A 14,707-nucleotide genomic window follows, 5' to 3' on the forward strand; every position below is an offset into this window, starting at 1 on the left:
CGCCTCAGTTACTGTCAAGAATGTCTTTGATGAGTGAAAGTAAGAGGGATTGATGGGGTAGTGGGTCAGCACCCCTCTCCGTGTGTGACAAGCCAAAAGGAGGGCCATGTTCCCCTAACCTCTCAGCAAGTGATGGAGTCAGTTTCCACCATCTGCACCCTCAGCACTCTGCTCTGTGTCACATCATGGCCAGCCATCCAAACTCCTCTGAGCAAACGCTGAAACAACCGCTGTCATCTGTGTGCAGATTTTTATGTGAGTTTTGATCCTCAAGAGGCAATGTGACACTAGGAAGGAGAAAGGGGACAGCTGGAGGGCATAACAGAATGTGTAGGGTCAGCACTTTCAACCCAGGACAAAGCTCCAGTTCGGATGGGTTCAGTGCAATAGCACTTGGTGCTTGACAAAAAAAAAAAAGATTCGATTGTTTTACTTCAATTTCCTGATAATCAGCTAAAGTATCATTTTTATTTCTTAAATCTGGGCTGTAATGTGGGATAGAATATAAAGTTCTTATGACAATTTAGGTAAAAGCTGAGATTTAAAAGGATTTTTATACTTGAGACCAATCGCTTCAGGCTACACCTCCAGATGCCCCAAAGGCATGTCTTCAATCATCTGTGTCCAGATGAGCAATGATATGTCACTTCCCAGTAAGTAACACATGTTCATTATAACTAGTTTTTCAAAGGCAGAAGAAACGGATTTATTTAAATGAATAAATATATTACATATTGATAACTATGGTTAATATTTTGACATTTTTATTCCCAGTTTTATTGAGTACATTTATTTTATGAAACTGGACTTTTACAATATAAACACACAGAAAGTTTTGGCTCATTTAATATGATATTTGGCCAATTTACAAGGCCATTAAATAGCCTTTAAAGATAGGATGTTATTGAATATATTTCACTGAATATGTTTTTATTTTGTTAAGCTTGGAACTTGGTTTTTTCTGTCTCTAGTTTCTGGACATAGCGCCAGCCATCAGAGTTACCGTCTGGTCCCCGATACCCCATTCTCACCCTTCCCCTGGGAAGGGGGCTTCCTCAGCCTCTCCCTCTCCCCTTTTCTTCACCTTTGGCAGCCTGTCTGCATTTTATAAAGACAGATTCCATGTGTCCAGCACCGCCTGCTTCTGGGGATGCAAGTCAATCTAATTTAAAGATTCAGTATTAGGGACTTATGTACCTGAGCCACATTCTGTATTAACCTGATGAAGGCATTCTTGATTCTCCACCTGCCTTCTGCTATATTATAATTCAACTGATTCAGAACTCAGAGGTGGAAAAGGTGTCATTTATTAAACTCTTCCAAATCACAGCCAGATTGCATTATAATTCAACTGATTTAGAATTCAAGAAAGATGGGTCATTTATTAAACCCTCCCAAATCAAAGCCAAATGGTTTCTAAATTCCTATTCCAAACAATGCTGGGATGAACAGCCTTTTACAGGAATCTTTGTATGTTTCTTGAACGATTTCTTATGAGAAGCGAGTTCTCTGATGGGGAATAACTTAGTTTTACTGTTCATACTTTTAAGACTGCAAAATACTGCCAGTCTACCATATCACTCTGGAAACATACTGCCAATGTTTAAATACACAGATGTACTGTGAATGTCTACACGAAGAGAAGCACAGCTTTTAAGAGAAAGATCTTGAAGAGAGAAGAAAGAAATGTTCTGAAGAAGGTCTTCCTTGACTGAGGGAAGAGACCCTTAACCCTACTAAAGGTAAGGAAGTATGGTTAAACACAGAGACGGAACTACTAGAAATTTGAAAGAGTTCATATCGGAGAAAATTAGAAGTGTATGTACTAACTGTATACACATTGCATACATTTTAAATATCACTGGAAATTTTATAAAATTGTATTTTACAGTAGCAACCAGGATATCCTATAACCAGTAGAGCAGGAAGGACATTAAACAATGAAAACTTCCAGGATCATTTTGGAGGGAATTAATAGTGCATCGAACTCATGTACCTCAAAATATATTTTCTATACCCACTCTTGAACTGGAAAAATACCCAACTTGAATTTCATTTAGTAAATGACTAAGTGGGCTTCCCAGGTGGCTCAGTGGTAAAGAATCCACCTGCCAGTGCAGGAGATGCAGGAAACATGGGTTTGATCCCTAGGTTGGGAAGATCCCCTGAAAGAGGAAACAGCAACTCACTCCGGTATTCTTGCCTGGAAAATCCCATGGACAGAGGAGCCTGGAGGGCTACAGTTCTCCAGAGTCACAGAGTTGGACATGACCGAGTGATTTGAGAACAGGCATGTGCACACAGATAGATACACACACACACACACACACACACACACACACACACACAATGACTAAGTACATTTACTCTATAAACTTTCTTTACTCCATAAATGATTCAGTCTTATAATAAGCCCTGCTAAGAACTTTCTTTGAAATGTTTTTTCTCTATTAATCTCATAGGAAGTTTTGTCCTTAATTTTGAAAGACATCTATTTGCAAAACAAGCTACAAAACAAGGTAGCTGTCACTATCTCAACATATCTAGTTATCAGACTCTCTCCTCAAGGTTATAGCTTTCACATTCACTGAAGCTAAGAAGAAAGCATGCTCTGAATCTGAAAAATTGTTATTGCTTGACCCTTTACACAAAGAAAATGGCAACTGCTTGAATGACCCCATGACAAAGACAGAGAGCAAGGAAGATGAATATTTTAAAAATCTTTTCATCAAAATAGATTAAGAAAATGCACCTACTAATGGGCTGCAGATTTCATTTTCTTCCCACTATCATTCATTTCAAGTGAAGCCCTGTAACAACATCCATGGGCTACAACAACATCTCAGAATGTTTCCTATCCACAATTAGCCCCCAGGCTAAAGCAGGTTACTGTATGTAAGCAGATCCTATGCCAGAAAGACATTCTTCATACGGCTGGGGGAGATTTAGAGAACAGTCTTAAAAATCTATGGGAAAGACCGAGATAATACAGAACAGGAAATTCCTTTTAATGTAGAAGTCTCTTAACCTGACAGCTTCCTCTGAAAAGTCAAAGGAGAACCACATTTTCCTGAGAAAGGTTCATTTGGGTTTCGTAAACTGACAATAAAATATTGATTACATTTTGTGGGATGTGTTTGTTGCCCCGTGATGCTCAGTATAATCTTTTACTTGGGGGTGAATGCCGTATTATTTAGAAGCTTCTGGGAAACTAAGAGAAGTTTCTGTTGCCAAAATTTAAATGGATTGCTCAGGAACTTTGAAAGCTTTTTTCTAGAGAAAAAAAAGTATGATCTAGCACAAGGATAAAGGTATTCTGCAGTGAGGCAAGGCCTGGCTTTGCCATCTTGAGCTGGGTTAGGCCATTTGAGGAAGAAACAAAGTGGATTTCCAGACATTTCTTTGGTCACACACACACACACACATTCTTCCTGACACACTGGTTTGATAAAGACCCCTCATCACTTCCTCAGTATCCACATTCTCCTTCCTCTTCAGTAATAAAATTCCATAAAGCTAAGGATGGAATTGAGACCAGGTTCCCCCCGCAATGAGATCTACGTGAAAGTATTGGTTGAATTGCTACAGTCTTCTTAAAGACCAATGTGACTATCTTTGTCCTTTCTTCCTTCTGGGGTCTGGAATGAGTCCCTGATGGTAGGAGCTCCAATAGCCATCTTGGACCATGAGGTGAGCAGAAAATGATAGAGCAGAGGGCTGAAAGCAATAACTCTGGATCCCCAAAGACAGAGCTGCCGTATTTGCTCTGACTTTTCTACTCAAGACTTAATGTGAGAGAGAACCAATTGTTTATCATGTTTAAGCCAGTGGTTCTTTAGAGTTTTCTACTACATCCAGCTAAATTTAATCTTAGCTAATTTATTGGGTTAAAAAGCAAGCTCAGAAGACAAGCTAGAAGGGATTAAACCATCTCAGGGTCTGCCAATGATTTGTCTGCGTTAGGGTGTGGAACACAATCAAGGATCACAAAATGAAATTCTAAGTATCAGGTGGTGGTGGTTAGTCTCTAAGTCATGTTCTACTCTTGTGACCCCATGGACTATAGCCTGCCAGGCTCTGTTCATGAGATTTCCCAAGCAAGAGTACTGGCTGCTGCTAAGTCGCTTCAGTCGTGTCCGACTCTGTGTGACCCCATAGATGGCAGCCCACCAGGCTCCCCCGTCCCTGGGATTCTCCAGGCAAGAATACTGGAGTGGGTCGCCAATTCCTTCTCCAGGGGATCTTCTCAACCAAGGGGTTGAACCCAGGTCTGTCTCTTGTACTGCAGGTGATTTCCTGCATTGCAAGCATATTCTTTACCAAATGAGCCACCAGGGAAGCCCAAGTGCCAGACGCTGATTAGTTGTGAGAATTCACACCCAGAACTGTTAAATATTCCAGTCTGTCGAGAGTAAAGCTCCAAACTTAGGGTTTTTTAAAAAAATGCTATCTCCTGATTTTAAAATGCCTGCCAAAATTAGAACATATATTAAATATGCATATATATTTTAAAATACACAAATACATACACACACACACAGGCCACATATATCACACATATTGAAGGCCAATTGAAAAGCAGCCATGGAATGAATATAGCTTGAAAGCCACAGTTTTTGTCTTCTGGGTTAGACTGGCATTATATCTTCTGTAACATTTTCAAAGCTCTGGAGATGGAATTCCCTGCTTCCCCCTGGCTTTTGATGCAACTCAACACATGAAGGTAATACAGTAAGATGTGGGTGGGGGGAGGGGAGGAGAAAGACCAGATGACAAATCAGATATCTCTATTGACTCTGCCTTTGGCCTTGACTTAGCCTTGTAAGTAGCATTTAGTTACCTAACCTCTCCTCGTATCCATGTCTTTTCTGTAAAACTAAGTCTTTAAAATCATAACATAAAAGTGCTTTGAAAATTACGGGTCACTTTACAAATTAAAGGTATATCTGGTCAAGAATGAATACATTTAATGATTCTCCTTCACGGTCATTGTTAAGAGAAATCCTCTTTAGCACATTTTTACTTCGAGAACACTGGGGGAGGCTTTCCTATCTTTGGACCACAGAAGTGAAGTAGAAAGAGCAGTCTACCCTTCCCCTGTGTTTAAATAATAAGTCACTGACCAAATATCTTTATGATGCATTTCGACCAAACATCATAGAATACTGGTAGCCAATAGTGATGTGTCTTTAACAGTAACACAGATACACCTTCTGAATACATTTCACAGTGCCCTGTATGCTGGGAATAACAAAACTAATAAAACATGCAGATACTAGACTAAGAAGAAACTGGAATTCAATATTTGATAATTATTTGTGCATGCGCTCCCTCTCCCTCTCTTCCTCTCTCTCTCCCGCAAATGATTTTCAGTACCATCTTTACCTGGGAAATATATAAGAGGTCTGGTTCAGTTTAAGCACTGAGGCTTCATTCATGCATCCATTCACATGTCTAACATCCTGATGGGATTACAAAAGAAGTTCCTATAGAAGACCAAGGCAATATGAAAACTGTTGAAAAATTTAAGAAGCACAAAAGAGAGGCCATTTTCAGAGGCCCGTTTAGAAAGATCATCTTTCTAGCATCAGAAAAGAACTTAGCTCCCTCAACAGTGAGGAATTCTTGACATTTAAAGCAAGAGTCTCTGAGTCTGGAGCAGCTGAATCCACTGCAGACTGAATGACTCCCTCACACCCTTTCCAACAGGGAAGGAGAACCTACACCTTCCTTATTCCTTCAGCGTTCAGGTCATCAGAAAGACTGCTGCACAGACTGTTATTGGTTCATTGTATGAAAATAAAATAGCTCTAATCTAGTAGTCTCTCACACAACTCCAGGTTTTATCAGAAACATAAAAGCAGATACTTTTTTCCTACGAGGCTGAGAGCAGAATACTCCCCAGGTAAAGGCGTGAACACGCACCAGTGTGGACATATAACGATGATCTCCTTTCCTTGAAGCAAGGAGGAGTTTCTGCCTATCTATTCCCAGTCTTCTGTCCCTCTATAGCACAGATTTTTGGAGAGGCAGCATATTCCCCACCAGAGGATCATATTTCTGGAACTCTGGAGCAAAAAAGAACTTTTTTTCAAAGGAAGCTCCATACTATGGTTGTATGCTGCTGCTGCTGCTGCCAAGTCGCGTCAGTCATGTCTGACTCTGTGCGACCCCATAGACGGCAGCCCATCGGGCTCCCCTGTCCCTGGGATTCTCCAGGCAAGAACACTGGAGTGGGTTGCCATTTCCTTCTCCAATGCATGAAAGTGAAAAGTGAAAGTGAAGTCTCTCAGTCGTGTCCGACCCTCAGCGACCCCATGGACTGCAGCCTACCAGGCTCCTCCGTCCATGGGATTTTCCAGGTAAGGGTCCTGGAGTGGGGTGCCATTGCCTTCTCTGATGTTTGTATAACAGATAGCAAAAGTGAAGTGGAAGGAGGGGCTCTGATTTCATGATAATGTGAAATGCTTAGATGTTGAAGAGTTTTGCATGCAGAAAGGGGTCAACCCCAAAACACACTTGAGGAAAGGCAATTTATAAATACATGATGGAGAGGAAAACCAAGAAGAAAGGTTGTTCTGAAATAGTCATCCCTTGGAAAGGAAAAGCTGAAGAGCATTTCGTTTATTTTTTAAAAGACTTTCATGTAATTAAGTTCAAGGTGCTAAATCTTCCCCTATTCTATTGACGGTGTCTCTGCAAAGATCTGTACTAACTGCCAGTTTCACTGCTTTTGTCCTGTACTCTTTGATAAGTGCTGGGGGTGGTCCTCAAGAAAAAAACATCTACACTGCAGTTCATCCATTCAAATACAGTGCGTCCAAGCATATATTCTCTCATCAAGTGGTACAACTCTGACACCCTATAAAAAGCGAAGCAACACCATTATCCTTTTTGTTTGGTCAATCATATGCACTGACAGATAACAGCAAATTTCAAGTTGGTAAAGAAAGTTCTCCATCTCGAGATTTTACATAAGAGGAATAAGGTGTCTGAATTGGGAGGTAGCCATGCACTCGCGTGTGTCAATATGCGTATTTTATGTGTTTGTATATTTGTCTGCCTGTGTTTGTGGCTGTGGACAGTTGTGTGGTCATTCCGTTTCAAACGGAAAAGGTTTGAAAAACTCATTTTCCTGGGGTTTTGAGGTTTGAAAAACCTCAAAAATGTACCTGTGACTTTGAATTTCACATCAAGGCTAGACCACAATCAGTTCCAATATCACCATTCTATGCACACAGGGGAACCTAAAAAACTGTCTCATCTCCATGAAAAAATGTCTCAGTTCCCAAATCAAACCGTACAGCTTATCATTTTCAGACCAATCTTGTGATAAAACAGGCTTTGATCCCTTTGCCAAAATTCGCATTGAAACTTCTTCTAATGCCATTTCTAAACACTGATCATCTTTTATCAAATTTCTTCATGAATATCTCATTAAACCTAAGCATGCTCATCAGAGGCCTGGCAAAGTTACAATAACGACATGCAGTTGCCAGGTTAGACAGGAACTGAGTCCAGCTGACCCTCTCTTGCACCTTCTCATAACCCAACCAAAATGAGAAAAGGAAAATAAAATCAAGGGAAAGTTCAGTTAACACAAACGTTTGAGAAATCCCTGCTTGTTGGATTACAAATGGATCCAGACTGAAGAAAGGCACTGGGACCCCTTTGGCAATTCTACTTTCCAAGACAGGATGTAGTATTTGGAAGGAGAAAGCTGAAGACAGAGTAGGTTTTGAGGAGAGCAGTCTGTACTCGACTCATTATGCATTTAACTGTTTTGAATCAACAATACTGAGAGGCCCTGGGCAGACCTGGCCAAGCCAAACAGAGGAGCTGGTCTATGGCAAGTTCTTCCTGATGCCGCGAGGTTCTTCTCCACTAGGAGTGGAGGCCAGCAGAAAACTCAGCCTATAAAACTGAATCCTGCCTGGGGCAACTGTTAATAGTTCAGTACACAGAGGGCATCTTTAGTGAGTTCTTTTCTCTCATAAAGGCCTTGCAAACATCACAAGACAGGGAAAAAAACACAAATGAAAAGTAGATTCAATACACTGATAAAATGGTAGATGCTGTCATCATAAACAAAATTCAAAGGCAAGTGAAACACAGAGAAAAAATACCTGCCGCAGACTTGGGGACAAAAAGGTTAATATCATTAAAATTTAAAGAGTATTTACAAATCACTAAGAAAAAGAACCACGTTCAAATAAAAAATGGTTAATAATTCCAAAGGATTTTAATAGGAATTTTTCAAAAAAGCTATATATGGCCAGTATATTCAAAAAGTGTATGAAAAAAGTATTCAACGTCACTAATAAAGGGCAATATAAAAATAAGATTCTATTTTTCACATATAAATTAGAGGGTCATGTTCCAACGATACTAACCTGTATTGGCTGCATCCTAGATATGGACCTAGGCACTGCATGTAGAAGTATAATTTGGTATACATTTTCTGCAGAGCCACTTGGCACAGGTATCAGAGGCCTTTAAAACAGGCATCTTCTCTGAAGGAATAATACCCACCAGTTCAGAAATCTGTATTAAGGAAATTATTAGAGATATGAGCAAAGATCTGGTTTTGCCGTGTTGCTCTTAACAGCCTGTGTGTATGTTAGTGGCTCAGTTGTGTCTGACTCAATAAATTCAAGGACTGTAGCCCACCAGGCTTCTCTGTCCATGGAATTCTCCAAGCAAGAATACTGGAGTGGGTAGCCATTTCCTTCTCCAAGGGATCTTCCTAACCCAAGGATCGAACTAGGATCTCCTGCATTACAGGTGGAATCTTTACCATCTGAGCCACCAGAGAAGCCTATAACAGCCTAACTACATGATAATAGGTAATTACATGATACAAATAAACACACATCCTGTAATGGAATACTGTGTGGCCATGAAAAATGATAAAGTAGAAATGTATTTCTTATTATGGAAAGAAGACTGCAAAATATGATGGAAAAGTTAAGTTAAAAAAGAGAATATACAATATGATGCTTTTTTGGGTAAACATTATTTATACATGATATATGTACATGTATGAATATATACCTATTACCTAGACAACTGCAAAAAGATCAAGACGGATATGTGCCAAAATATTACAGTGTATTTTCAGAAAATTTTTCTGATTATTTTATCTTCTAAGATAAACACTTATTATAAGTAAAATAAAATGTGTTTTAAAAAAATGAGTCAAAGAGCAAAACAAGAATCTAGATATAGAAGTCCTGTTTAAAAAATTAACAATGTTTCTTTACATCAAGAATAATTGTTTAACTGCTCATATAACTCAGTAACAAAACAAAATCCAATCCAATTGAAAAGTGTTCCAAAGACCTAAATAGGTATTTCTCCAAAGACATACAGATGGCCAACAGGCACACAATAAGACACTCATCATCACTAACTGTTAGAGAAATGCAAATCAAAATTACAATGAGGTAACACCTCACTCCAGTCCGAATGGCCATCATCAAAAAATCTACAAGTAGGTGGCGCTACTGGTAAAGAACCTACCTGCCAATGCAGGAAACAAGAGAGGTGGGCTGGATCCCTGGGTTGGGAACAATCCCCTTGAGGATGACATGGACACCCACTCCAGTATTCTTGCCTGGAGAATCCCAAGGACAGAGGAGGCTGGTGGGCTACAGTCCTTAGGGTCACAAAGAGTCAGACACAACTGAAGTGACTTAGCACAGAACAACAAATGCTGGAGAGGGCGCGGAGAAAAGGGAGCCCTCCAACACCCCTGGCGGGAATGTAAATCAGTGCAGGTGCTATGGAGAACAGAATGGAGGCTTCTTAAATTAAAAACCGAGTTGCCATAAGAGCCAGAAATCCCACTCCTGGGCATATACCCAGGCAAAACTATACTTTGAAAAAATACATGCACCTCTCTGTTAATAGCAGCACTATTTACAATAAACAAAACCTGGAAACAACCTAAACATCAACAGATGCATGGATATAGAAGATGTGGTACATATATAATGGAATACTACTCAGCCATCGAAATGGATGAAATAATGCCACGTGCAGCAACATAGATGAACCTGAAGATTATCATACCGAGTGAAGTAAGTCAGAAAGAGAGAGACAATGACCATATGATATCACTTATACATGGATTCTAAAACACAACACAAATGAACACGTCTGTGAAACAGAAACAGATTCACAGATATAAAGAAAAGACTGTTTGCCACGGGGAAGGGAAGTCAGGGAGGGAAGGATTGGGTGTTTGGGATTTGCAAATGTAAACTAGCATATACAGGATGGATTAATAATGAGGTCCTGCTACATAGCATAGGGAACTATATTCAATATCCTGTGATAAACCATAATGGAAAAGAATATGAAAATATATGTATAACTGAGTCACTTGGCTGTATAGCAGAAATTAACACAACATTGTAAATAAAATATACTACAATTGAATTTTTTTAATTTTAAAAAAGAATACTTGTTTAACATTTAATTTGTAAAGATGCTATTCATGATGGCAATATTGAATGGAATACATTTAAGTCTAAATTTGAAAAATATATGCAGGACTTAATTACTAGAAATCTATAACTTTATTGAAGGATATGAAAAGAACTGGTTAAAAATGGACATACTGTAGTCTTGTCTTGGAAGGACTATAATTATAAAATGTAAATAATTCCCAAGTTAATTCTATATTTTCTATAATGAAATCAAAATCTTGGCTAGTTTCATTTGGAATATGTGAAAATGAATTAAAACTTCATATTAATAAATATATGAGAATTGACTTAAAGAGGAAAAAATAAGAAAATGGAGACTTCTCATGATCAGGTATTTAAATAGGTTGTAAAGTTATAATAATTAAATCATTTTTGCAAAGCTTAAAAGTAATAGATAGATAATAGGATGAACTATCCTATTATCCAGGATAATACAAAATTCATAGAAGGCCAGGAGAAGCTCAAATACCCATAAACTCTTAGTGTATGACAAAAGAGGCATTCAATTAAATTGGAAAAGGATGAATGGCTGGTAAACACATGATGCTGGGGAAACTGGTTAACTATTAAAAAATACAGTTAGACATCTTTGTCATACTATACACTAAAATAAACTCCTGATAGATTAAACTGTGAGATGGGAAAATATTTCTCTGATATGGGAAATGAGAAAGCCATGCTAAGAATATAAGCAAATGTAGGATCTTAAAGACAAAGTTTGATAGATTTGACTATATACAAATTTAAATCATCCATTTAACCACACTGTGATAAACAAAAGCAAAAGGCAGTGAGCTGGAAAAAAACAATTGTAGCATGTATACATAGTTACCAGTCTTACTATATGAAGAGCTTTTACAAATGATCAAACCAACAAACAAACATACACCATAGTTGCAAAATGGTCAAAAACAATGACCAGGTAATCATCAAAGAATACAAATGCCCAGTAAATGTATTAGAAAATACTCATTCCACAATAAAATGAAAACAATTGAATTTGCTAAAATGATACCTCTGTTCACCTACCAAATAGGCAAAGACATTAAAAATATTGGCACATGTTACTGGTGACCCTGAGGCAAACTTACTGCTGTGGTACTCTGCTGAAGTGAAGTGAAAGTCATTCAGTTGTGTCCAACTCTTTGGAGCCCTATGGACTATACAGCCCATGGAATTCTCCAGGCCATAATACTGGAGTGGGTAGCCTTTCCCATCTCCAGGGGAATCTTCCCGACCCAGGGATTGAACCCAGGTCTCCCGCATTGCAGGCAGATTCTTTACCAGCTGAGCCATAAGGGAAGTCCAAAAACACTTGGGTAAGTAGCATATCCCTTCTCCAGGGGATCTTCCAGACCCAGGAATCCAACCCGGGTCTCCTGCATTGCAAGCAGATTCTTTACAAACTGAGCTATGGGGTGGGGTGTGTGGCAACTCTGCTGATGGGAATGTAAATCTATACAACCCTCCAAGGCAGAACTGGACAAAATGTATCAAGTAGTTTACAGATGTTCACATCTCTTAATTTAGCAACTTTACAGAAATTCTTCCTAAGAAAGTAATCAAAGGGGTCTATAAATATTTGTGTTTACCAAAACCTTTGTTCGACAACAGATGACAGGTCAAATAGATTATAAACTATAATAATCTAGCAAGAAAGGTCGGTATATAATAACTACATTATATTAGATATATAATGATATAGGTCATTTCATGATATAACAAGTGAAAAATGTAGGCTACAAAACAGCAAGACACTAGTTTGTTTTAAAGTATGAGCAGATGTGCACAATGGGAAAATATTCAACAACATGTAAACAGTGGCTTTTTAAGGGTGATGAGATTAGAGGGTTCCCCCCCCCCCTTTTTCTCCGCTGGTTTCATTCATTTCACACACGCTGGCTTGCTATCGTGTGCCCAACATCTCTATAGGCTCTAAATTTTCTTCAAATGAATATGCATTACACTGTAACCAAAAAAAGTTAAATTTTGGCAAAGTAAAAGTCCAGCATCTGAAACTGACTTCCTTCTTTTAAAAGTCTGGTAAACGACTCAGAGCAACGAAGTGCATATTGAAAATATAAAATCACATCCCAGAATTGGGGAAATGTTCAGGTCGCTCCACCTCTTACCTTTAGTGACACTTTCTAAAACATACTCACCTGTTAGTTTGCCCACAGTTTGTTCCCACGACAGTGAATGTGAACAGCATCTCAATGACTCCTTCCTAATAGAGTTCTCAAAGACCACTTAATGAACCTGACATCTCCTTAAGCCTTTAAAACCCATCCTTCCAAGGGAACCCCCTCCCTTCCACAACAGGATAGGTATGATTCTGACTTTGGAGATGGGGACGCTTGACTTGGGGTGCTATGGCTGGCCCGAGGCTGAGCCCGGCTTATTGCCGGGCAGGCGGTGGTGGGTGGGAAGGGCACCTTACCGCGGCTTGCTGGAAGGCGCCCTTGGTGTAGGTGCCACCGCCTCGGTAGGTGATGGCCGGGATCTCGCGGCTGAGCAGCGCGCACTTGTGTTGGTGCGCGCGGCGGGAGGAGATGTAATCGACGCGCGGCACCACGTTGTTCTTGGACGAGAAGGTCACGATGGCCACGCGCGTGGCCGTGGGCACCACGGGGAAGTCGGACAGCAGCTTGCGGACGAACTTGAGCTCGCTGAGGAAGTTGGCTTGGCCCACGCTGGACGACTCGTCCACCAGGAAGACGAGCTCCAGGCGCTCGCTGAGCTCTCGCAGCCTCCGCACGCGTCGCCGGAACGCCTGGCCCAGCCGCTCCACTTTGCTCTCCGCGGCCGCCGCGTCCTCGCTGGGCGCGGGCGGCTCCGGCAGCCGCCCGGGGGCTCCGGGCGCCGCCTCGGGGAAGAGGCGGAAGCTGAAATTGCGCGACGGGGACAGCTGCTGAAAGGTCGCCCAGCCTGAAACCAGCGCCAGACCCCAGCAACAAAAGGCCAGGCGCGCCCACATTGCGCTAGAGACGGAGCGGCCGCCCGGAGCGCAGGCGTCTGCCCAGCGCGGAGAGATGCTCGGGCGCCGGGGTCGCCGAGGGGCGTGCGCGGCGCGGGGCGTGGGACGGCGGCCGCGAGCCTCAGCGCTCTCTCATCTGACACTGGGGACACAGTCCAGACTCCTCCGGCAGCCCGAGGATTAGGGAGGGAAGGCGCGCGCTCGCTACCCCTCTCGCTCCCGTCTTTTCTCTCCCCTTACTCCTCCTCCTCCTCGCTCTCCCTGAAGCCTATAAAATGTTTGAAGGCAAGGGGGCAGTCAAGAAGAATCTCCCGCTTCCCTCCTTCTCTCCCTCCTCTGTCTCCCTCTCCCCTCGCCTTCCTCTATCTCTGCCTCTATCTCTCTCCTCCCCCTTCTCCTCCCGGGTTCAAGCCAAAGACTCTCGGAGATTCCATGACACCAGAACCCCGCGTCTGTCAGGCTGTCAACATTCCCGCAGCAAGCGCACCAGCGCCGAAGCCCTGATTGATCCCATATGTCTGGCAGGAGCCGCAGAGGAATTCACTGGAGATGGATCCAGATACCGAGAGTGCCACAGTAATTGGAAACACTTTGTAGAGGAAAACACACACGGACTGGCCAGGGAGTTGAAAGCATCCTTTGAAAATTGCTTGCTCACCTTTTGTGTCTCTTTCTCCCTGTCCGGAGAAACCTCAAAGCCTTCTCCAACTGGATGTTTTATTCGACTTTTGTTGGTGGGGCTTTCTGATCGGTGGGGGGTGTGTGTGTCCTCTTGAGGGTCCCCTCTGATCACAATATATAGGGGTTGCATCTACCCCTATGCAGCCCATAGAATGACTGCCGTGGCGCTGCACGCATGCATTTATTTATTCATCCATTTGGTTACCCCTTCATTCATTTAGCAAATATTTTTGAGCACCTGTTGTGTGCTAGGACACCCGGGATATAAGGAGGAACACAAATTGACATAGATCTTGTCCCCAAAAAACTTACAGGGTAACAAGTGAGATGACCATTAACCAGATATTTCAGAAACAATGTATATAATTACATCTGACCATGCTAAATTCTATGAAGATCTTAGGCAGATAGACTTGACCTTGAAAGATCAGGGAAGCCTTCACTGAGGACGTGAAGTTTGTGCTGAAATCTGATGATGAGTAAGAGTTTCTATCCCCCAGTCCTCTCTCATATGCCCATGGCCTGTTTCAACAGGTGAGACTCACAGAGGCCTACC

The 14,707-nt window shown here is 41.4% G+C and overlaps 1 protein-coding gene across 1 annotated transcript in view; it reads right to left on the reverse strand.

Annotated features, from left to right (window-relative positions):
* Window positions 1-14,240, reverse strand: part of SVEP1 (sushi, von Willebrand factor type A, EGF and pentraxin domain containing 1) — a 211,963-nt gene extending 197,723 nt beyond the window's left edge. The window contains exon 1 of the mRNA XM_027550488.1: window positions 12,934-14,240. Within this exon, the coding sequence (XP_027406289.1) occupies window positions 12,934-13,470 (537 nt within the window). The 5' untranslated portion in view covers window positions 13,471-14,240. The remainder of the gene's footprint in view (window positions 1-12,933) is intronic.
* Window positions 14,241-14,707: the final 467 nt, after the last annotated feature.

The sequence above is a fragment of the Bos indicus x Bos taurus genome, chromosome 8 (assembly GCF_003369695.1).
Source record: "Bos indicus x Bos taurus breed Angus x Brahman F1 hybrid chromosome 8, Bos_hybrid_MaternalHap_v2.0, whole genome shotgun sequence".
NCBI lineage: Eukaryota > Metazoa > Chordata > Mammalia > Artiodactyla > Bovidae > Bos > Bos indicus x Bos taurus.